A 25,413-nucleotide genomic window follows, 5' to 3' on the forward strand; every position below is an offset into this window, starting at 1 on the left:
TGTCACAAAATTGCAGACTGGTTTGGGTGGGAAGAGACCTCAAAGTCCCTCCAGTGCCACCCGTGCCATGGCAGGGACACCTCCCACTGTCCCAGGCTGCTCCCAGCCCCAGTGTCCAGCCTGGCCTTGGGCACCGCCAGGGATCCAGGGGCAGCCACAGCTGCTCTGCCCACCCTCACAGGGAGGAATTTCCTGCCCATATCTGTTCTAAACCTACTCTCTGTCAGTTCAAAGCCATAGAAAGCCTGTTTAGAAAATGCTGGGAACCAACTTCCTCAGGCAGGACACAGAGCTGATGAAATCCCCCTCCTGCAGATCCATTTCAGCTCTGGGCTTTGCCAGCTCCAGCTGTGAGGCCTCTGAGATGCTGATGCACCTGCATCAAACCAGAGCCTCAGCAGCTGAAGTACAGGACTACCTGGATTTCTATTTTCTGGGTGTTCCACACTCCCTTTACTTTGCTCTTCACACCAGATATAAAATCTCATTGTCGCAGACATCTTTTATGGAAAATCCTTTCCTTAGGATTTTTCCTCCTGAGAAGCTGGGAGGCCTCAGGAACAAAATGTAAATAATTATCTGCTGCTGTGGAATGCAACAGGTGCATCTGGGATTGGCCCATGTTGGATGTTTGTAATTAATGGCCAATCACAGTCAGCTGGCTTGGACAGAGAGCCGAGCCACAAACCTTTGTTATCATTCTTTCTTTTTCTAAGCCAGCCCTGTGATGAAATCCTTGCTTCTATTCCTTTAGTATAGTTTTAATATCATATTATATATCATAAAATAATAAATCAGCCTTCTGAAACATGGAGTGAGATCCTTGTCTCTTCCCTCGTGCTGAGACCCCTGTGAGCACTGTCACATCTGCATTCCAATGACCTCTGACAGACCCAGGGCAGCTCCTGGAACCTGCAGCTTCCAACCAGAGGCTGCTGTTTTCAAAGCTCTACTCGGGAGGCAGGAAGGGGAAGGGAGTCAGAGAAGCCAAGCTACAGACATTGCTGGTCTATTTTTTAATTCCCAAACAGAAATAACCCAAAAAGAGCAAGCAGAGGAGGCATATGGGCTAACTGGAACCCAGACAAGCATCTAGCTGGAAGGACACAACAAGCTCAGGCTTCCCAAGACTTCCCCTGTAATAGGAGAATGCAAGATAACTTGTGTTATTTCTGTCTCTTTTGAGCATTGTAAAATGAGTGAGGGATTACTGCAATAGCCGCAGTTATTAAAAATGCATTATTTCCCTATTAACCATTCAAAACAGATGCCAAAGATCGTCTCGACCAGAAATAAAACTGCTGGAGTGAATAAAACATCCAGCAATTAGCTAACAGCAAATCAGAGATGCTCCAGATTTCACTGTAGTGCATTCATTAATTGCTTCTTTCAGAACAAATTTAATTTTTAATTCTGGGCTACAAAATTAATCCCTCAGTGTATTTTCTAAATAAAGCCTCAAAACTGCAGCCAGACCAAAGCATCCACGTCTGTTAGTTTTGTTTCTAATGATTTCTATTTATAAACTGATAAATGGGAAGACTAAAAGCTAAATTTAATGCCACCATGTGTATGAAGAAATGCAAAGCCCAATCCTGTTAGAGCTCTAGCAGCTCATTTTCATTCACAGCAAAGGGATCCCCATGGACAGGTCCTGCACAAAACCAGGTGCATCATTTGCACTTGACTCAGAGATCACAGTTGTGGTGATAGCACTTTGGATATAACAACTTCAGAAATTGAAATTATGGGCAAACCAAACCAATTCCTGCCACGAGGATGATGGTAACAGCCTGGCTCCAGCACAGCAGCACATCTGTGAGCAGGGACAGCATAAACATTGCAGCGTCATTTGGAATTAAATCGCATAGACTAAAATATTGTGGTTTGCAGCTCTTTTAATGCTTGCCAAGAGCAGAGTGCTGTGGGGTGCAGGATGATGTGGTGGAGGTGTGCACAGTGCAGTCCCTGCTCAGAGCAGGTGCAGCCAGGGCTGTCCCCTGACCTGAGCATGGCTGGGGACAGAGACCCCACACCCTCTGCTGGCCTCTGCCCCAGCGTTTGGCCAAGATCACGGTGAGATTCCCTCTCCCCCTACCTTGTCTCTAATTGAATTTTCCTTGCTGCAGTTTGGTTTGGTTGCCTCCTGTCCCTGGGAGAGGCTGGCTGCAGCTTTTCCATATTCCCCCTGTTCACAGAGCCCCAGGCTGGTCTGGGTTGGAAGGACTGAAAGCCATGGCAGGGACACCTTCCACTGTCCCTCCCAGCCCTGCCCACCTGGCCTTGCACACTGCCAGGCACCCACAGCTGCTCGGGGCTCCTGTGCCAGGGCTGGAAATCTCTGAGTGAAGAATTTGCCCTGGTTTCCACCCAGAGCCTGCCCTGGCCCAGCCTGGGGCTGCTCCCTCTCCTCCCATCCCTGTTCCCTGGAGCAGAGCCCCATTTCCCCTGCATGTCCCCTCCTGGCAGGAGCTCTGCAGAGCCACAAGGTCCCCCCTGAGCCCAAATTTCCTTGATATTTCCTTGAAACAGGGCCAGGGATGAGCTCCTTCCACACCCCCAGCCCTGAGCCATCAGCTGGAGGTCCCACAGCACTCTGAAACTGCTCAGGCTCTGCACCCCCAGAGCAGGGAACTCCTGTCCTCACTGCACAAAAAAAACCCCTGAAGAAATTCAGAATTTTCAAGCACAAAGTTAAGCTGCTCTAGGCTTTAATTCCACAAGAAATATCACTGATAAAAATAACACCCTGTGTGGAGCAAGACACTGAGACATTCAAGGAACAGCTGGTTTTCCCATCAACATCCCAACAGGAAGATCCTTAAAATTAAAGCACTATCAACTAAGGACACAGGAAAACTAAAAGCCTCACTAAAAAGCAAGCAGGGAATCTAAGAGTTTTCAGGCCCTGCTCCTCACCAAAGGAATTTGAGCTGTCTTACAACTCAACTATGGACTCACTACCACCAAATAAATGAAGGGCTCTGATGGGAGAAAAAAACCCAAACACACAAACAGATGCTGCAACACAAACCAACAGGGTGAATCCAAGCATGCATGGATAGAGGTAACTAGGGGATGAAATATTCAAACCAGAAATATGTTTATGCATTTACAGATTTAGGATTCATTGTTTGCTTTTCTCTTTCCTTATTACCCGTGCAAAGTGATTTTGATTTTTCAGCACCAGGCTTCCAATATTTTGATATAAATATTATTCATGAGCTGGCAATTATCACTAAGTCGATTGCTAATAGCAGAAGTAAAAATTCCAGACAATATTTTCCATGGCATGCACAGTTTTTTAACAGTTTTCACATTTCCAATGGCTGAGATTAGCTGCCCTAGGATGCTTCTCTAAGATGTTACAATAAACACTGGCATTGACAATAAACTGTACTATGGGATGTAATTGCTGCTCTCTGCATTGGATCAAAGAGAACACATAGATAGTAAAGGCATCTATGTTAAAAGAAGCAATATGAGCTGGAAAATGTGTCTTTTTGATGTATTCAGGGCCTGGATGTGTTTTAAATCCCTTTATTTCACTCAAATCCAAGGCAGTGCTGAGCCCTGGGCAGGTCCATGCCTTTAACCTTCAGAGGGTTAAGCACATGGATGAATTCCTCACCTACTGGCAGGGGTGAAAAAAAAGAGTTGCTAAGGAAAACATCAATATCCTCCATAAATTATATAAATATTTCAGTGTATTTCACGTGGGAGCTCAGCCTGCACCTCCCTTCTCCCTGCCTTTGCAAGGTAAAGGGGGGATGTGCCCTCAAAGCACATGGCACTCACTTTACAGAGTAATTCCAGAGTGCCTGAGAGAAGGACTCACTGCAGTGATGGGCCTATCCACAGCTACCCTACAAGACCTCAAAAATATTGGATATTTGTTTCCAAATTTTTTTTTCCTTTTAAAACTTAAGCAACTATTGCTTGTCTCATGCCAAGTGGCAGCACCAGATGTCCCTCAAAGAGCAGCAGAGGGTGGAGCATGTCTACTCTTACCTGTACTCTGAGTGTGTGGCAGGGACAGCTAGCTGGGAATGGTACAATGGAGCTGGACAGCAAAACTGGTGCAGAGTATTTAAAGACCTACGACACAAGGAGAAACACAAAGTCAAACCAGCAGTGTTGAGAAAGGGGCTCTTGAGGGGAAGGCAGGTGCTGACAGGAGAACTGGAAACTCAGGAGAACGGGGGCTGCAATTTCAGGCACAGCTGTGAGATCTGGATGCCAGGGGACACGGGGAACGGTGCCAGGGTTAAATGCACACACCACAATGATGGGGAGGAGCTGCTGCAGTGAGGAGTCAGTCACAGGTTTGCTGCAGGATTAAGATCAAATGCCAATTGAAGGCCTGGGGTTTGCCTTGCCAGGTGGGAGGGAGGCAAAGCTGAAACTCTGAGGGTTGAAATCCCTGTGGAAATGAAGCTTTAGGCTGCACCTTACTCTGCACCAGTCAGGCTGTTCTCTGGCCATGGAATTATGGATGCACAGTGCTCTGCATGAGGAGGGACAGTGCAATGGACATGGACACAAAGCTTTCTTCAAGCCCAGCAATGAAAAACATACGGCAAAACAATGTGAAAGAACCCAAGTTTCACCCGTGTTTTAAGCAATATTCAGACCTGTGCAATAGCAGTTTAATTGTTCAAATTTGTTCATTTGTTCAAAGCACAGAAAGAAAACAAAAAATCCTTCACAGCACAAAGATATTCTGCAGCCCAGATCATTAGATTGGTGTTGTTTCACTGAACAAAACCAGACAAGAGGTTTCCCCCTCTGAAGGAAAGCTTGGGAAATCTTTAAGCAGCACACAGCACACGTCCCTGCGTTCCTGGTGTTTGTGCCAGGAAACATTAAACAAGGCTCAGCACAGCAAGTCTTCCACAATAAATCCACCTAATCAAATTTCTCAGGACACAGCATTCTTCTAGGAAATCATAAAAAAATAATCAATATCTCCTAGCTCTTTGAGTGGACGAGGGAGCTGTTAAATTGAAAATCCTCCTTTAACTTGTGAGCATGCAGCCTGACAGTTAACAGAGGGGGTGTGTGTGTGCTTGTGTACACAAATGCACTTTTTAACCCCCATCTTTCTCTTGTGTTTTGACAGAAGTCTCAGAAGATTGATTTTGATTCTTCTGCATCCCTGAGGCTTAAAGTGAATCCTGTGAGGTCACTTTCTTACAAGATCAAAGAGAGCAGTTAAGCAAAAAGAAGTCAGGCTTTGTTCAGGAAGGAGTAAGTTACTAATCCTTAGGAAAAAAGGCAAGGTCAGCCCGTTGTGATTCCTGCTGCCAACACTGTGTCAGCAACTGCATGGCCAGGATCAGCTGGATTTCTGTCCAAAGGCGGTAACTCCTGTGAAGTGCTTGAGCTTTTGGAGATGTGGCTCAGCCCACACACACCCCAGTGTGGGATCTGACACCTCACAGGGCTCAGGTACCCATGGGGGCACCTTCAAACCCCTTGGGAACACAAAAAAACCTCAAACCAAAGATGGAGAACAACACTGAAAGCGTTGATGGGCTCCATCAGAGCAGCCAAAGCTGATTTTCTGTCAGGAAAAGCACACAGTGCTCCACACGAGCTGCTCCCCTCAGTCCTGGGGCAGAAGGGCAAAAGTCTCACCCTGGGCAGGGAACTGTTCTCATGAGGAACCTGCTCCTCCTGGCCATACCTGGTTCTTCCAGCAAAAGCAAAAGAAGGAAATGCAGGAAATCAGTAGGAGAGTGCTCCAGATTCCATTCCCACCGCTGTTCTTTTTCTACACAGAAGTCTCTTTCTTCAGAGAATTAACCAGTGAAATATGAAAGAATATGAAAGAATCTCTCTGGATTCAGCTCTGCTCAATAAAGCTTTTTGAACAGAGCTTGCTCCTGGCTCTTCCAAAATCATTCTGCCCTCAAGGCTCCCTGAATATGTCTTGCTCTAATATTCCTGGGTTCCAAAAGAACCTGGACAATAAAGAAGGTGGTGGAATCTTGTCACCATCACATTTTCTGAAAAATCCTCCTTGCCCAGGATTCTTCTCCTGGGAAGCTGAGAAGCCTCAGAGAAAAAGGAAACAATATTATCTCATTTGCTTCTCCTGTGTTTGCTGCTTTGGAATGTGGTCTGGAGATTGTTTATCCAACAGGTGCTTGTTTGATTGGTTTCATGTGAATTGTTTTTACTTAATGGCCAATCACCATCAGCTGTGTTGGGACTCTGGAAGGAGTCACAAGTTTTCATTATTATTTTGTTAAGCCTTCTGTCTGTATCCTTTCTCTATTCTTTAGTATAGTTAAGTATAGCATAATATAATGTAATGTAATATAATGTAATGTAATGTAATATAATATAATATAATATGATATAATATGATATATTATGATATATTATGATATATTATGATATAATATAATATAATATAATATAATATAATATAATATAATATAATATAATATAATATAATATAATATAATATAATATAATATAATATAATATAATATAATATAATATAATATAATATAATATAATATATATAATGTAATATAATATAATATTATCATATCATATCATATCAGCCTTCTAAGAACACAGAGTCATATTCATCTTTCCTCCTCTCTCCAGGGACCCCAAAAATACCACAGAATCTGAAATGTAAGGAACTCATACAATTTTGGGTCTGTGAACTAAAGTTTAGAATTAAACACAGGATTTGATTTGAGAGCTTGGAAAAGGTTTTTAAACTTAGATGCTAGAAGTGAGAATGTGGATTTATAGTTTGAAGTAGAGATATGTCAAGTAAAGGAAAGTTTAGAGTTTTAGAGTTTAGGATATAGGAAAAACAAAGTTGTTACAGAGGTAAATAAGGAGCTTAGAATGCAGTACTGTAGGGTTGCCTGTCATAACATGATTGGTTAAGAAAGTTTATATTGTAGTATGGGTCTGTAAGGTGAAATATTTAAGGACTGGGTTAAAAAACATAAATATCTTTGTTAGTGGTGTTTTATTAATCAATAATTCCTTAAAAGGTCTTGTCACTAAGGGTTTTGTGACCTTCTGAACTGTGCTGTAACAATGTGAGCTCCTGCCTGCATAGAAGATAAGAAAAATAAACCACATCATCAAATACAATTCAGAGGACTCATCTCAAATTCCTTCCAAATTTCCCCACGAGTGAATTGTCACAAAGTGAAGCTCTCCCCATGCTCTGGCTGTGGTTTGTGCTCACTGTGGCACAGCCCTGGGCTCAGGAGTTCCCAGGAGCAGCAGGAACGCAGCATTCCCGTCCTGGGAGCAGCTGGAGCTGCCCAAGGATGTCCCTGCCCTGCCACAGGTGAGGAGGTGACACAGGGGACAGGGCTCAGCTGAGGCTGGCACTGAGGGCCACCAGGTCCCTGCTGTCCCACACAGCAGGATGGATCCCAGACAGCATCCTGGGCCCACCATAGGCAGAGGAAAACACAAGGTCTGGGCTCTGCTCTGAAGTTTGAAATTCAGAATAGCTCAACTCTGTCTGGGCTCCTCCAGATCTCAGTGACTCATGGCAGCCTGACAGTGATGAGGCTCAGGCTTTACAGCCCCTGACTAATGCTCATTCTACCCAAAGCAATGGGGTAAATCTGCCACTGCAATTTAAGACTGACATGTGGCATTTTGTGCCTTCAGTCACCTGCAAAACAGCACTTGCAGTCATCTACCCCTCTGTAATATACCACAGAATGTTTACAATTCCAATCCCTTTGTTTGTTTGTTTGGTTTGGCTGGAGGTTTAATTATTTTTTAAACTTCACAGCTATATGTTGCAATCAGCCTTCAACACAAGTTTGCATTCAAGCTAGAATTCATTTGCTAATTTTTAACACCTAAAGACATCAGAAGAAATCCATTTCAATCATTTGGAGGAGAATTAATCACTGCTCCTGTTCACAGTCTCGCAGATTCTCAGCCCTGTGAAGATTAGTTTCCACATCTGTGGCTGCTGTTCTTCAAAGGATGATTTAGGATTACAAAGAGAGCACGGGTACTTCAGCACCAGGACAAGACAAATGACAGCTGACAAAGGCTGCTGCTGGTAATTCCAGTTTCTGGCCCATTGCTGCATGTGGAAGTTTGGCCATTTCCCATTCCCAGGCCAAGCTCCTTCCAGCTCTCCCCTTGTGACATCAACCCCTGTGAACCCCTGCACGAGGATCTTGGCAGAGCAGAGTAAAACCAGAGCCAAACCGGACCCAAACCTTGGACATCTCATTCCCCCACAGAGCAGGAGGAGCCCAGCTCCTAACAGAGCCCACAGCCCCCAGGCTGTGCCTCCCACCCTCTGTAAACCCCATCATGTTTGCCATCAGAACCCACTCACTTTAACAGCACTCTCCTGTCCAGCAGCAAACAGAAATGACAATTCTTTTTAATCTTCTGGTTTTAGAGCCTTGCTCAGATGTACAAATAAAAAGAAATCAACTACTGGTCATCACATAAAGCCAGAACTATTTTTATTTTTTCTTTCATTTTCTCTTGCAATCCCCCACAAGCCTCCCAAACTCAGCAGACAATTTTCTCAGTATTGGTTTTTAAACAACCTGGCAGAGCAGAGCACGAGGCCATTAACCTGGAATTGCTTTTTCTCTAACAGGTTATCCTGTGCTCTCACAATGTGCTCAGGGGCAGCAGATGCTCCTGGCAGGTTTGGGAGCCTGGGGGCAGCTTGTCCCTGCCCAGGACACCGTGGTGGCACAGGACATCCACCCAGCCCTGCTCGTTCTGCTGCTGTGGAATTCTCAGCAGAATTATTAAACCATCACTGTCTGAGAGCCTCTTCTTGCAAGAGGTTCCAAACCCTGAGACTGAGGGGAACGGGAGCAGGAGCACAGCTGGAGGAGCCTGTCTGCAGTTAATGATGTGGCTGATGAGAGGAGCTGCTCAGCACCTCCTGCCCTCTGCTGCTGCCCTGACTCCATTCACCATTCCTCCTCTGGTCTGCAACAACAAGCTGTTCCCCTCCATCTGCCAGGATTCTTCCCTTTCTTCTGGCACATTTTCCCATAAAGTTCACATTGCAATGAGAATTTGGAAAAAACAACCCCAACAGGGGCTGCTGTCCTGGATGGCTGTGTGCACCCATCCTTCTGAAATCAGCTTGGGAACAGCAGGAGGGATAGACAAATCCATCCCCTGCTTCAGCCCATTCCCTCCACATCAGCTGAGGGAGCCAAGAACGGTTGGTTTGATTGGATCTATTAAAAAGAATATTTGCATTTCCCAGGGTTTTATCCTGTTGAAGAGTAACATTATTTTACAAGTTGAAATTTTCTTTCTCAAGTTGATCCAGAGTTATGGCAACAGCTGAGATTAGAAAATGCTGTAGATAGAAGCTAATAAAGTCTGTCCTGTTTTTGTTTAATAAATCCAACCATTACTTTCATGAGGAGCAACATTTGAAATATAATCAAAGGATACCCAAAGAGGTGATGAACAGTAAAAGTCATAACAATACAGACCCACATCAACTCCAGCTAAATGCTTGCTATTAACAAGTTTATTAACCTGCCAGAAGGGCTTCCAGAATGAAAATCCTGTCCCAGGCCACAGGACAGCTTTTGGAAAGCAGAGAAAGCAGCAGGAAGCTTTCCAGGGCAGCTCCCACTGTCCCAGCCCAGGTTTGACTGCAGCTGTGGCTGTGGCCACTTCAAGGTGATTAAGGACATGACACATTCCCATTTCCAAGGACAAATTCCAACTGTTCCTTGCCCAAAATACGCAGGGCAGTATGATTTTGGTTTTGGAAGCAGCACTGTGAAACCTTCTCTTCTTTGCTATTCATTTCACCCCACTGCATGTCCAGCACTCTGCAGCCAAGCCCTTCACAGAGAAGCTGTGGTGGCACACAGACAATATTATGGTTTTTTCCCAGTGTTGTTATTATTAATTAATTTCCTGGCATGCACTCTTTTGGATGGCAGCCCCACAACATTAAATACTGCCATTGCTTTTATGGTTGCATCCACAAAACCCTTCCAGTTCACAGCAGAGACCAGCACACACTGCAGGAGGAGCACAACTCCTCCCTCCATTGCCTGGGCACAGTGGGAACGTGCCCAGGGATTGCTCCTGGAGCAAATCTTTGCTTTGCTCTCAAGGAGCCCAGGATGGCTCTTTGGGCACAGCTCCTTGGACACCAAACCCCAGGGAGGCAGCAGGACAGCTGCTGGCAGGTGAACACCAGTGTCATTACTCTGCAGGAGTTTGGGAGCCAAAAACCTCACCCACACATCACAAGCAGCACAGCCATATGCTGCAAAGCTGCTCTGCTGGCATCTCCCTCCTCCCAGTGCTGCCTCCCCTCCATGCAATAGCCAGAACCTGGCTAACAGCATTCCAGAATTCATTTCCTCTTCACAGGAATGAAAGATGTTTTCACCAGCTACAAGGATGCTCAACAAAAGCTGCAGTTCCAAACGAGCAGCACACACAGTCCAGAGTACAGACCACTAAATTTTGTTCCAGAATTCATCAAATCTGGTTGTCACCAGAATGATTTAATAGCAGGATTTGTACCCGGCACAGCAGAACTGCAGACTGGGAGTTCTTGTTGGGAATAATGCTTCCCTTTGTGCATTCCCAGCTCAAGTGCCCACAGCTGGATTTTTCAATGGAATCATCAGGCACACTCTCACTGACCTCTCCTCCATCAAAGGGCCTGTAAATAATTATCATCTCCTGGGAGAATGGAAGCACCACAGGCCCAGCATACTAAACAAGGAACAGCCATTATTTTGTCCCATCCTAGAACACAACACTTATTAGCATTACAGAGAATTAGAAATAATTATTATAAACTTTTTTAGGTTTCATGAAAATGCAGTACCAGCCTACACAAACAGGCAGGAGGGATCCTTCTGCATCCCTGCACAGTTTGCTCCAGTCCTGGGTTAGCTGGAACTAGGGTGAATTTAATTAAGACTATTAATATGTAGATGCTTGTAATTAGAAAAAAATCCTTTTAAGTCTTAACTAGAACCCCATCTATGGCACAGGGTAATGTAGAATAATTCACAGGACTCATAAGATGCACTTGTGTCAGTTGTTCCCATTGGGAGATGTCAAAATTTGTAGGAAAAACCCCACACAGTCCAAACCCAGAAATTAAGAGCAAAGAGACATGAGAGAAGGAAAATATCTTTTAGATTAAATGAGAGTGTGGATATATTCACCACTTCTTTTCTGTATGTCCCACATCATTAAATCAGGCCCCAGAAATCCTCAAGAAACTACAACTCCCATCACAGAACACAGGCACATCTATAATTTCACAGAGCAATAACACAGCAAACCCAAAGCTGAGCAGTGCCAGTTATACATATTGGATTTGCAGCTGATGAAAGAGGCAAAATAACAAAGTACAAAGAATGAAATTACCCAGATACAGCAGGAGAGATTTACAGCAAGGCAAATCCTGTTACTTAAAACAATGCTCCAGTGACATATGTTCTATTCAGTGCAGCAGCTGAAAAAACTGCTTTCACTAATCCAAGTAGTGTGACACTCTTGTTCAGCTTTTCTTAGAACAGCAACAACCAGGCTTTCAACACTTAAAGATGAAAAAGATATTTTTATCTTTAAAAAGATACTTTCAATGGCAAAGATCTTTGGCATGTAGATATATACATATCACAAGAACACTGACAGAGTTGTTATATGTAAGGTTGCATCTGAAAACTTACTCAGCATTGAAGGACTGGTGTATAACAGTTTAACAAACATTTTCAGTATTGAGAACCCATCATTTTTAAAGAACATGAAGATTTTCTGTATACACGTGTTCTTAAGAGTAAGTTCTTTAAAAAATTCCCAGCTTACATTTTCCCCTTTCCAACCATCAGCATCAGCTCTCTTACACAGGAGTTAAAACACAGAATTATAGTAGGAGGCAGAACCCACATCTTGTTTTGTACAGCAACGTGCTGAGGTGGGTACAAGATACCAAAGGTGTAAGCAGCAAAACAGGAAAATCCTGCACAAGATGGGTCTGTAAATAAGACTGCAAACTCATTGTTAAATACAGCAACACACAGGGATTGAATATCCCTTACCCCCCTTACATGATGAGCACTCTGTGAAATCCATTCCCTGCTGAGAGTTACAGAATCCCCAAATCCCAGGACCCAAATTAAAATGGAGTCCAACACAACCAGAGCTGTTCTCCCATGGACACACACACAGCAGGACGTTTCAGGCTGATCCATGCATACCTGCAAGGCTGCAGCCTGTTCTCCAAGTTTACTTATTTCAACTTCCTACAAAATGCTCCGCATTTATTTTGATTTTAAAACATTTCAACTTTACCATTCACCCCTTCAGCACAACACAAAAAGCTGAAGGAAACTCTAAGACATATACTAATATTCTTTTGTTATTCTATTGGAGGAGTCTGGTTTTGAATGGTTTTATTTACTCTGCCTGCGTGTGGATGGTGCTGCTGAACATGGAGCAGATTTACTCAAATCAGGCTGCTCAGAGGCACTGCTAAAATAACTGGAAAAGGCTGGGGATGACAATTACATGTGTTTCATGCAGGACCCTCTGGAACCCCCAGATTTAACCCTAAAGGGATGGATGGTTAACCAGGGCTCAGAACTGCAAACAGAGGTACAGCATCTCCAAGCCCCTGGACTGGGAGTGAGGACAAATCCAAGGGCCCATTCCTGCCTGTTTGGGCCCATTTTGGAGCAAACCCTGTGTGTTCCATCAATTCCTGCCTGTTTGTGCCCATTTTGGAGCAAACCCTGTGTGTTCCATCAATTCCTGCCTGTTTGTGCCCATTTTGGAGCAAACCCTGTGTGTTCCATCAATTCCTCTTTGTGCCCATTTTGGAGCAAACCCTGTATGTCCCATCAATTCCTGCCTGGTTTGTGCCCATTTTGGAGCAAACCCTGTGTGTCCCATCCATCCCTGCCTGTTTGTGCCCATTTTGGAGCAAACCCTGTGTGTCCCATCAATTCCTGCCTGGTTTGGTCCCTTTTTGGAGCAAACCCTGTGTGTCCCATCAATTCCTGCCTGGTTTGGTCCCTTTTTGGAGCAAACCACCTGTGTGCCCCATCCATCCATGCTCCAGACTGGCTGAGTCCTGAGCCCCAAGCCTCAGGCTCAGCTCCCACAGGGGCTCCTCAGCCCACAGCAGAATCAGCTCCTGTGTCTGCCCTCAACCCTCCAGAAACTGCTCCAGGGAATGATAATCAATGAATGTTTCATCTTTATGTTTTTATCAGCATAAAGGTAACAGCAAAACCACAGGGAACTCTGCCTCCTCGGTCTGACACTGCTCAGGGCTGCACTGCACATTCTGCTGTTTGCATTTTATTTCTGCTCTGAAAAGACAGATTGCACTTTAATATGACAAAGCATTCCAACAAAATGGAAGAGAGATCCTTGACTCATCACAGACAGAATTCCTAGCACCCTGCATTGCTGCTTGGATGCAAAGTGAAGAGTTTCCTCATTTTTTCCCCCTGCTAAACACAGACTACTCACTTTATGACACTGTATTTTTAAATACCCACATGCACAATCATCATCATCATCATCTAAACACATTTAATATACAGAGCATTTATCTACCAGAAAAGGTAACACCCTAAAAATGGTTCGTGGAAAGAAACCTACCCAACAATAAACTGATCACTACTCCCACTTCTGGAATCCTCAACACAGAAATCAGAGGGGTGACAACAGATGAAGAAGGAAAAGGTACTCACAAATAACACCTTCTGCAAGCCATCCTGGAAGGGGGGTGGCCTTGGAATTTATATTTTCTTTCACGCAATCTGAGGTAGAAAAGCTCTTTCTCAAGGAACAAGAATAAAGTAAAAAAAAAAAAAAAAATCACATTCACAGCTTTTGCACGCTCATTGAGGCTCAGCCACGGTGGAACATCACGGATAAGTAAGCTGGTGATGTAACCAGCATCAAACACTGCATCAGATAAACCCAAAGGCTCTACAGGGTTATATTTTGCAAAGCCAAAAGGTTTTTCCCAGAGAGGAGGTTTAGCAAGCACAAACCAGCCACGCTGTCCTCACATTCCTGGTGGGCTCGCTTTCTGCTTGCAGGAAAAGTCCCAAAGCTGTATTTATTATTCAACTTCATCACCAAGGAGGAACAATATGCTTTCTCATTTGCTATTTAGACGGAAATATCAAAGCACCAAATGTTGCATTTTCGAATGCACCATCTCTGCCTGCTCACTGTAGTACAGTCCAAACCAAGAAAAGGCCATTGGTCCTTTTATCTCCATGGAAACAGCAGCATCTGTGAAGACGAACGTATTCCCTCCTCACTGCAAAGTCAATTTATAGTCACATACTATGACATAAACTGATAAGACAGCAAAGCTAATCAGCAACCAGGAGAAACAGCAACCTAAACATGAGATTAAGCTCTTGCTCAAGAGGATATTCCTCTGTATACAGCATTTCTCCTGTGAAAATTGCAGAATTAAGAAGCAAATCAAGCTGTTCCTGAGAGCTGCTGCAGGTTGGGGATTTGTGAACTTCCCAGTTTAGCTAATGAGGAGAGCAGCTGAATATTTTATACTATTAGCTTCTGGCTTGAAAATCTAGTTAAATCCTACTAAATGGGAAGAGATTTACACAAAGTTGCTCTTTGCAAAAAAAAAAAATTACTCAAGAATTATTACTCCAGTGTTACCTTTTCCCTGCAGAAGAGCTGTCATCTTTAATAGCAACAGCAGAGTGAGAAGTTTCATAACTCTACAGGCGACAGCCTCCCCATCTCCCCCTTTTTAGCACCACCAGAGGTGCAAACACTTCAGCACCATCCTGCTTGTGCTCTACAAACCTCCCCTCCAGGGAAATTATCATTTCTGCAGGCCTGATGAGTCACCTCTGCTTGATTTTATTCGGTGGTACTTGTAAAAGAGAAAACCAAACTAAAACCCAAAGCAAGAGACCCCAGAGAGTACAAAAGTGAGCTTTGTTCAGCTTTGCTCCTGCCCTCCTCCTGCCCAGCCCCGATGCTCAGCGCTCAGCCGTGAGGTTCCCAAGCAAAGCTCCCTCCCTTCCCTCATGAATCAGTGCAATGACCATCTGCTCACATTATTAACTTAAATATGCACCAGAACACACTGATGAGGGCAGCTCATTTGCCATGATCAGCTCCATGGCCACTTGTCCCATTTCCAGAGGGACAGGGGGCGGCCAAATCCTCCTGATGCACCCACACAGCTCCCAGGGCTCCAGGGGAGCAGGAACTGCCAAAGATGCTGCAAAACTTTAAAAACAAAAATAAAAAAAATCGGGGAGGCGGGAGATCTTTGGTCCAAACCAATCTGCAAATGAATTAGGGTGACCTAACTGCAGCCTCACTGTACCTGAAGGAGCCAGCAAGGAAGATGAACTGTTTTAAAGGGCCTGGAGCAATAGGACATGGGGGAATGGCTTCGAAGTGACAGACAGAAGGGATAGATGGGATATTGGAAATTAGGAATTCCTCCCTGTGAGGGTGGGCAGGCCCTGGCACAGGGTGCCCAGAGCAGCTGTGGCTGCCCCTGGATCCCTGGCGGTGCCCAAGGCCAGGCTGGACAGGGCTTGGAGCAGCCTGGGACAGTGGGAGGTGTCCCTGCCATGGCATGGGTGGAACATGGTGATTTTTGAGGTCTCTTCCAACCCAAACCACTCCCTGATTCCATGGTTCTGCCTAGCAGAGGTGCACTTTGGTTTACAAAAGTAAATTTGATGATAATTTGTAGAATTCTCAGAGCAGCCTCAAGTCACATCAGCATGTGCTGGTGCAATGGAATGCACTAAGAAACCAGAGGGGAAGCAAAGGCCCCAAAATTCCTCATTCTCCCACATAAGTGGCATGTAGGGCTTGGATCCAGCACCAAAAGGTGCTCCAGCAGGATTTCTCCTAAGAAAACTCCATAAATACCCACTTGATGTGGTGCTGCCCCACCCAGCAGAGCGAGCTCCAGGGAATCCTATCACCACATTTCTCTTCACAGAGAAAAGCAAGGCACAATTCTTCCCAAGGATTTCTGAGATTCACATTCTCTGAACCTCAGAGAAAGGGAAAACACAATTCTTATCACTTGCTGTGCCTGCGTTTGTGCCAAAGTGGAATGCAATATGGAGATTGTTTACCCACAGTGATGGTGTTTTGTCTCCTTGGCCTGTCAGGGCCAGGTGTGTGTGTGGGACTGTGGGCTGGTGACAGCCACGAGATTCTGGGCAGTGTGAGCAGAGTAGAGTGCTGGGCAGATTCAGTTTAGATGAAATGTATATAATATAGTATAATAAATTATTCTGATATCCATGGAGTCCTCCTCATCATTCTCTCCCTTCATTCAGAGTCACCTTTGATTTACAATAGAATCCAGCCTGGTGTGCCCATCCCCAAATATCTCTGTTGGTGCAGTTCCCAAATCCTTCCCCGGGAGTTTGATCCTGTAACTCCAGCCCCACGGGCTCATGGAACAGGTCAGGCTCCAGAGCACAGTGTCCCCACGCCACACTGGAGGCCTGGATTGCAGCAGCCATACCTTGAACATAGATATGAGACCCTGGGAGGCACTGACATGATCACAGGTACCTGTCAGCTTTCAAAGTTGAATTATCTTTTGCACAAATTAAGGGAATTCAGAGAAATACAGATTTAGATGAGTGGCTTTTTTCTGCTGCACAGCCTAAAGGCGTCTTGCCTTCCAAGGAAGCTTTATAATGATTCAAATACTGCTTCATTTTTAGCAGATACCAAACACAGAGCGCTGGAAAAGCACAATTTTAAAAGGTGCTTGTGTGTCCTGAACTTGGACATCACAGCCACCAATACATCACATAAATGGTGAATGCCTGCTAAGGAAACAACACCATTCCATAAAGAATCCCATAAAACAGCTTTCCAAGCACTGCAAGGTCAAGTACCTCAATCACCAGCAGCATATGAGGAAGAGAATAAACAGGCCTGGCAGCTTGGTGCATTCTTCTGCTGTTAATTCCAGTTTCTGCAGACATCTGACAGCGCACAGGTCAAATGAAAAGTGAGGAATGACTTACCCAGGTATACAGAAAGGGGCTCCCTGGGTGATAATCAATCCAGTTCAAGGAGGACAGGGTAACAGGAAGCTTTTCAGTGCATGGCATTGTTGCTTGTGTTTGGGACAAGCTTTCAGTTCAGTTCTTGGCTTTGGTTTGATGTGTCTGGATAAAATAACTGAAGAAAAAACTATCTGGCTCTAAACTCACCTAAACTCCACAGTTCTATTCAAGATAACAGAGTCATTTGCATGATTTCTGTTAAACACTGGTTTAGCCAAGCTCAGTCTCCCTCGGCTCTCCCCTGGAACAATGGGAGCTGGGCTGATGAGTAAGTGTGGGATAAAGCCTGCCCACGGCTGCGTCTTAGCAGAATGAACTCAAATGTTCCACAATTGATTGAATACTACAAAGTCAGGAGTTAGTAACTGCACAGGCTGTTTAGCCTTAGCTTTTAACTTTAAAAAAGGCTTTTCTTTATCAAAAAATGCAGTAAGTAGGGCAGAACTGGGGACACTGGGGCCGAGTCCTCCCCAGCACTACAAAGCCAGCTCAGCAAGACTCTGGTACAGTCACTTGATGTCACTGTGTGAAAGGAACTGGACATAAAATGCCCAAGTCATTATCCCAACCACTGTACAAGCCACAAGCACTAAAGACAAGGGCTCTGATCCCACTGCAGAGCCTGGGAAGAGCTCCACAGGGCCCAGCACAGCCAGGCTGTCCCAATAAATGCCCAGTGGTTCTGAGTGCTCTGAACACTGATCCCTGCCAGCATCAGCGACCTGCACAGCCACAGAACTGGCTGTCCCCAAAACCCAGTTTTCTCTGCTGAGATTCCTCTTCTGTCCATGGCTGTGAGGAATAAACAATCACCTGAGCAAAGTCAAACATCGTGTGTTTCAAATGAGGGCCTGAATTTATCTTCAAGGTTTTGAGACAGACTCAAAAGCAAAGCCATTTGTTACCAGTTTTTGGGTTTTCCTGTTTATTATGAACATGCTGGATTGGGAGGCTTGGCTATTGATTGATTCTAGAAAACCAAAGGCAGTTTGTGGTTGGAATTCTGGGTGAGGCCACCGGGGATAAAGACACAGCCCTGTCCCTGCTCAGGAGATCTCAGACCCTCTACTCAAACACAGGATGGGTGCTCAGCTCCTCCCCACTAAACCCCAAATAAAACCTCACCCTGCCTGCTCCTGACACAGCCCCAGAGGTTGTTATTTTGTTCAGAAGCAGAAGTGGCTCCATGAACGTTCCCCTCATGTGTCACACACACACAAAGCTCAGCACCATGGGATTCACAGAGAAACCTGGGAGCTGAGACCATTTTTACAGAAAAACTTCCATTACAACCTAAAAACTCTCCCTCATTCACTCTCCACCTGAGGCTGAGCTGTGTGTTGGAGCAAGCTGGGCTGCTGAAAGGTGTCCCTGCCTGGCAAGGGGTGGGACTGGATGGGATTTAATGTCCCCTCCAGTGTGAGGGTGTTCACAGGGGTTCTTGGATGAGGGAAGAGATGAGGATCTGACTCCATGTTTCAGAAGGCTGATTTATTATTTTATGATATATATTACATTAAAACTATACTAAAAGAATAGAAGAAAGGATTTCATCAGAAGGCTGGCTAAGAGTAGAATAGGAAGGAATGATAACAAAGGTTTGTGGCTCGGCTCTCTGTCCGAGCCAGCTGAGTGTGATTGGCCATTAATTAGAAACAACCACATGAGCCAATCCCAGATGCACCTGTTGCATTCCACAGCAGCAGATAATCAATGTTTACATTCTGTTCCTGAGGCCTCTCTCAGCTTCTCAGGAGGAAAAATTCTAAGGAAAGGACTTTTCATAAACGATGTCTGCGACACTCCAGCCCAAACCATTCCATGGCTCCAGGCCTGAAATCCTGGGCCTGTGGAGCTCCATGCAGCTCCTGAGCAACAAGGCTGCCACAGGATCCAGAGCACTCCTCACCACGGCTGCTTCCAGCCCCCTGAGCCCCAGTTATGTAATTACACACTGCTCATTCCTCTGGGCACTTGTACTCTAATGCACAAAATGTGTCTCGGAGTAAGGGAGAGAAGCCCAAGGGCTGCAGCAGAGCTGCTGATGGCAGGAATGTGATGGGAAGGACCCAGCCCTGTGCTCCCTTCCCTGCAGCCATGTGTGCCCCCATGGAACATTCCCTGGCCATTGCTGCACTGCTAAAATATTGAAGCTCAAAGCAAAATAAACAGCTGTAGAACTGCCAGGAACGTCTCAGGCCAGAGCACAGTATTTTCATTTTCAGTATTTTCATTTTCAATCACATTTTGAAATGTTTCTCATGAGCGTTTGTAGTTCTGTTTGAAGCCTCTGAATTATTTTTTCCCTACTGTTTATTCTAGCAAGATGCCCCAAAGCTTTCACTGGAAGCTGCTTCTAATTTTCAGCTTGGTTGTTACTGATGAGTTGATTCACATTTGCTTGTGTTGAATTTCCTCTGCAATAATTTTGTCCCTGTATGTTCTGAGCTTTATATAGATGCTAAATGCATTTCTCTATTGTATCTTATATCTTACATGCTTTCCATTTACCCTTAGTATAGTTAGAAGTGGTTATTAAACCTACTCCTTGACCAAAATGAGGTCTCAGCTAAGCATCATTTCAGTGGCTGCTGAATGAATTTTACTGTCTCTCATCACACACACAAAAAAATCCCTTGCAAGTATTAAACAATGCTGGCAGCAGTCAGAGTTGCGGAAAAATCTCTGTGTTATCACTGACAATAAATCCTTTTTCAACTTCTACCCTGACATTACTATTAAAACACCATTTGTTTCCTGCTAAACAACCTGAGCCCCAAGTAACAACTTCCTTTTAAGAACTCTGCTAAAACAAGGCTTTAAACAAGTATTTATACTTCCTCCCACCATGCAGAACAACTGCTTTTAAAAGGAAGCCTTTGAAAAGTAAAAGTCTTTCCCACCCAAATTCAAATAATTTTGCAGCTTTCAGTCAGTCCTAAAACAAACTTCCACTGAAAGTGATAAAATGCTTTGTATTAAATTGATCACCTTAAAAATTTCTCTGTTAAGATTTTATGTGACAGCCCTCAATTCCCCTTTTGGCACCTCTGGTTTGTGCAGTTTTGCCCTGTTCTGGTCATCCAAGCTCCTCAAACATGTCACTCTGGAGAAAGGATCACCTCTTTAAGGAAACCTGAACTCTCAATTAAGAAATTGGTACATTTTAAGGTAAAATGTTAAACCTTCACATTCTGCAGGCCCTGAAGATTGGGTAACACCTTAACTGTCCTAGACTTAAAGGCATCCCACAGATTTGTTTTCTCCGGATATTGGGTTCCCTGGCAGTGGCAGGAAATGGAACAAGATGGGCTTTAAGGTCCTTTCCAACCCAAACCAGTCTGGGATTCCATGAAAATGCCACGAACAGAGAACAAATAAAGAAGTCTATAAATTTACAGCTTGTGCATGACTGAACAACAAAATACTGAGGAAAAGCCCAGGCCTGGACTGTTTCAGACACAGGCAGTGCCAGCAGCAGCAGCAGCAGGAATCCCTGGAACAGGCTGGGAACAGCAGGGACAAGGAGCCAGGAGGGGTTTGGGCTGCTGAAAAACCAGCAATAAATAATCTGCATGGAGTCCCCACTGCAATGGGGAACTGGGAAATAAACCTGATGCTGCAAGCCTGGGAAAGGTTTTTAATTATATATAACTTATAACTGTATTATATAACTTGTTGCAGTGTTGCAGACAACTTTTATAAAAAATCTTTTCCTTAGGATTTTTCCTCCTGAGGAGCTGAGAGGCCTCAGGAACAAAATGTAAACAATGGTTATCTACTGCTGTGGAATGCAACAGTTGCATCTGGGATTGGTCCCATGTTGGATGTTTGTAATTAATGGCCAATCACACTCAACTGGCTCGGACAGAGAGTCCGAGACAGCTGCCCTTGTTATCATTCTTTCTTTTCTATTCTTAGCCAGCCTTCTGATGAAATCCTTTCTTCTATTCTTTTAGTATAATTTTAATGTAATATATATAATAAAATAATAAATCAGCCTTCTGAAACATGGAGTCAGATCCTTGTCTCTTCCCCAATCCAAGAACCCCTGTGAACACTGTCACAAACTTGGGTTAATTTGATCTATATTTCCTCCCCTATTCATCGCAGAAGTACAAAATATTTGTTGAGATGCATTTGTTGAGATGCATTCCTTCATCCTCAGGACAATGGAGCTGCAAAATCCAGGATGGATGCTCCTGCATGGACCTTTCAGCTGGGAGGTGATGCAGATACAGCCCCAAAGAAGGGCCAGCACAGAGCAAACCTTAATGAGCAGGATGCAATTAACGCCTGCTCCTGGTCTGGTCTCTGAGTGGAGCCATCTCTGCCACCAGCAGAGGCTTCCCAAGCATTAGGGAATTAATGGGCAGTGTGATCATTAATCACTGCAGAGAGGTGAGGGAAGCAGCCTCCAGCCCAGCATCCCACGTGTCGCTGACCCTGCAGGTGGCTTTGTCCTTTAATGTGTTTTTCTGACCTAACCCAGAGTGACAAAGTCATTTACCCAACAATTAGCTAAGCCAGAAAAGCAGCCAACTGGGCTGCAAATAAAAGATAAAAGAAGTTCAGAAGTGTTTCCTCCATCCTTGGTGCACATTAATCATGTATTTTATTCCTAGCTTTAAACTCTGACTGCAGCTGCTGTTCAATGGGTCTTACATAACGCGCTGACATTAAATTTATTTGTTTCATCTTTTCTACATAAAAATAAGCTGGGATTTTATGATTATTCCTTTGCATTTATTTTCTGTGAAGGCATTTTAACTATTTTGTCCTTAATTGTTGCAATAAAATCCAGCTTAAGCATTTTAGATGAAGCAAAAACCACAAATTAAGGATCATTAAATTATTTTGGCAACCAGACTCATGGCAGATTCCACAATAAGAGGCTGAATTTCCATTTTAGTAACAAGACTAGCTGGAATATTTGTGCCAGAATTATTAGCTAGATGTTCAGCAGATCAATTTTATTAATTAAACAGGCAAGACTGAAGACAACTGATGTCAATAAATCTGTCAATATGTTAATACAGACACCAGTGTCACCTCTCTCCACAGGGTAAATACAAACCTAACCCCAGATGGGTATTACATGGATTCAGTGCTGAAATGTAAATTCACTACAGGCTTAAAGGAGAACATGAGGATGAGATAGAGAAACCCCAGCTGAGGTCTGGAGTCACCTGGTTCCCCAAGGGGCTCCTCTAAGTCAGGCATTTGCTGTATTTGTTTGTAAAATGTCTTTTAAACTTACAGGAAGGTCAGCAAAAGGATTTTCTGAACTGGTCACGTGGAGTGACACCAGTTTGGTGCTGTTTGCTGATGCTGGGTCACTGAGCCAGTAATTTCAAATAAGAACTTTTCAGTGGGATAATCCCAGAATCACAGGATGGCTTGGGTTGGGAGGGACCCTAAAGCCCACCCACTGTCCTCGTGGGCAGTGGCACTTCCCAGTGTCCCAGGTGGCTCCAATGTGGCCCTGGACACCTGCAGGGACCCAGGGGCAGCCACAGCTGCTCTGGGCAATGGGGAATGAATTCAGAACTGCAGGAATGCAGGAGGAGAACACCTCAGTGCAAGGCTGCACCTGAAGCTGTTACTCACAGAAGGAGAGCAATGGGATATCCAAAGGGGATTTCCTGGGAGAAAAAGCCCTGTCAATAATACATAGAGAACACACAGAGAGAACCTGTGTGATGGGCAGGAAAGCCTCTGGAGCAGCTGCATGTGGAAAAGCATCTGGAATATTCTCCTCATCTGTTACCTGCAGATAAAGCAGGGGACTGACACTGCGCAGCTGAATCTGCAGAATTATGGCAGATTTTAGACAGGAAATTTTGGACAGTTCTAAGACAACAGAAATTTTAAAACCCCACTTGTTTTGCCTAAAACACTCAAAAGCACCGATATTCAATGTGTGCTCTCAGTCCCTGCATTCTCCTGCAGCCAGAGTGGTTTGAGATGAGTCAGCTGAACACGAGAATCCAAACAAACATGTGCCTGAGCACGTGCTGCCAGAGCTGCAACAACAAACCCACAGCAAACCCTCTGCTCTGAGCCATCCACCCAAACAGCTCCCCCTGAGCCCACCCCACATCCCAGCCCACATCCCAGCCCACAAACACCCCAGTATCTCCTGTCCCTGCCCCTGGGTCCCACACACTGAACTCAGCCTGGGCTCCAGGGACCGGGGAGGCAGCAGCAGCAGCCCTGTCGCAGACATCTTTTGTGAAAAATCCTTTTCTTTAGGATTTTTCCTCCTGAGAAGCTGAGAGGCCTCAGGAACAAAATGTAAACAATGATTATCTGCTGCTGTGGAATGGAACAGGCAGATCTTTGATTGGCCCGTGCTGGATGTTTGTAATTAATGGCCAATCACACTCAGCTGGCTTGGACAGAGAGCCGAGCCACAAACCTTTGTTATCATTCTTTCCTATTTTATTCTTAGCCAGCCTTCTGATGAAATCCTTTCTTCTATTCTTTTAGTATAGTTTTAATGTAATATATATCATAAAATAATAAATCAAGCCTTCTGAAACATGGAGTCAGATCCTCATCTCTTCCCTCATCCAAGAACCCCTGTGAACACGGTCACACAGCCCATGCTGAGTACAGCTCTAATCTAAAGGCATTTCACTCTCAAAGTTTCTTTCCACCAGCATTTCCCCCCTACACACTAATACATTTTTTAAAAAAATATTTAAATTCACTAACACCCTTCAAAAAATATTTAAATTCATTGACACCCTTTAAAAAATTATTTAAATTCACTAACACCCTTTTGGCTCAAAATTATGCAGAACTGTGGATAGTGGTAACTCTTGGAATATTTTTGGGTTTCCCACTCTGGTAGAGGATTCCCTTTGCCAATCCTCTTGCTCTTCCCCAACTTTTGTTCATTTTTACAATGCAATTTATGATTGGGATAAAGTTTTCATGCAAACCACAACTCCCAGCACTACCTGACATAGGATTATTTTTTCCACCAGAACTCTTCAGTTTAATAATAATTTTAATACAACTTTAATAGTAAGTTTTGTTCTAAACCAAGCATGTAGATGTCAGTGCTGGTTCTCTGGAGCTTCCAATACAAAATTAGGATGGCAGGAAGAGACCTCCAAGACCAAAACCCCCCATGCCTATTTGGCCAGGGCAACGTCTGCTCCTTTTTTGAGCTCCTCCAAGGATGAGGATTCCACCACTGCCCTGTGCCAATGTTTAACTCCTCTCTCAGTGAAGAAATGTTTCCTGACATCCAACCTGAACTCCCACTGGCACAACCTGAGGCTGTTCCCTCTGCTCCTGTCCCTGTTCCCTGGGAGCAGAGCCTGATCCCCCCCGGCTGACCCCTCCTGTCAGGAGCTGTGCAGAGCCACCAGGGACCCCCTGAGCCTCCTTTGCTCCAGGCTGAGCAACCCCAAATGTCTCCAGGCAGATTATTTTGGTGAATGAAGAGCAAATGAAAAACCAACCCTCCATCCTCTCCGGGTGTCCAGAGTTGCCAGGACCCCGTTGGGGGCTCAGAGACCCTGGCACACAGCCCAGAGCACCTGGGGATTTGATTGTGACCCCTGGAGCAAGTTACCAGCTTTGTATGAGGACCTGAAAGTCACAAAGGTTTGAATAGTGTAATAATACAATTAACACAGGGTGAAAAGGTAGATTTTAGGATTTTTGGTATGGGGGTTTTGGGGACAAGATGGAGGAACTTGGGTGTGTCCAGCCTTTCTTCTTCTTCTTCTTGGTCTCCATTTTCAGCAGTGATGCTGGCACTTTGGGATTGGTTTAGAGTAGAAGTGCACTGTCTAACATAGGTGATGGGTATTGGGAATTAAGAGTAAATATCTTATAGGTAGTTTGTAGTATAAAAGGACAACACTGCCCTGAGGGTGGTCAGAGTGCCTGTGGCTGCCCTGCTGAACAGACCTCGGCTGGGCAGAAATAAAATTTTATAGATAAGAATTAGTAAACAACATCAAGACCAAAAACTGACGAGCTCTGACTCGTTCTTCGGACACGCGGGCCGACACAGAGACACCCTGCACATCTTGGGGCTGCAATTAACAACCAAACTCTGAGACCTCTCCAGGCCCTGCTGCACTTTCCTCCACAAACCAACCCTTGTGCAGCAGAGCTGGGGGTGCCAGCAGCAGCTCCAGCCTGTACACAGCAGGCTCTGTGCTCCCAGAGCAGCACAAAACAACACAACACAGCACAACACAACACACTCTTACAGACACAAACCCCCTCGAGTGGCCTTTGCCAGCTCTGCCTGCTGCCAGCAGCTGCTGCTCATCCC

At 44.7% G+C, this 25,413-nt stretch overlaps 1 protein-coding gene across 9 annotated transcripts in view; it reads right to left on the bottom strand.

The window, feature by feature from the left end:
- IQSEC1 (IQ motif and Sec7 domain ArfGEF 1) overlaps positions 1-25,413 on the bottom strand; it is a 302,794-nt gene that overhangs the window by 162,229 nt on the left and 115,152 nt on the right. For 5 of the 9 annotated variants that reach the window (XM_063164350.1, XM_063164352.1, XM_063164351.1 and 2 more), the window contains exon 3: positions 4,012-4,098. The exons of 2 other annotated variants lie outside the window; for them this stretch is intronic. In XM_063164350.1, coding sequence (XP_063020420.1) covers positions 4,012-4,098 — 87 coding nt within the window. Of the gene's footprint in view, positions 1-4,011; positions 4,099-13,748; positions 14,225-25,413 lie in introns of those variants that run through there. 2 more of the 9 variants (XM_063164355.1, XM_063164361.1) reach the window with 2 other exon arrangements.

Source organism: Melospiza melodia, chromosome 10 (genome assembly GCF_035770615.1).
Source record: "Melospiza melodia melodia isolate bMelMel2 chromosome 10, bMelMel2.pri, whole genome shotgun sequence".
Taxonomy (NCBI): Eukaryota; Metazoa; Chordata; class Aves; order Passeriformes; family Passerellidae; genus Melospiza; species Melospiza melodia.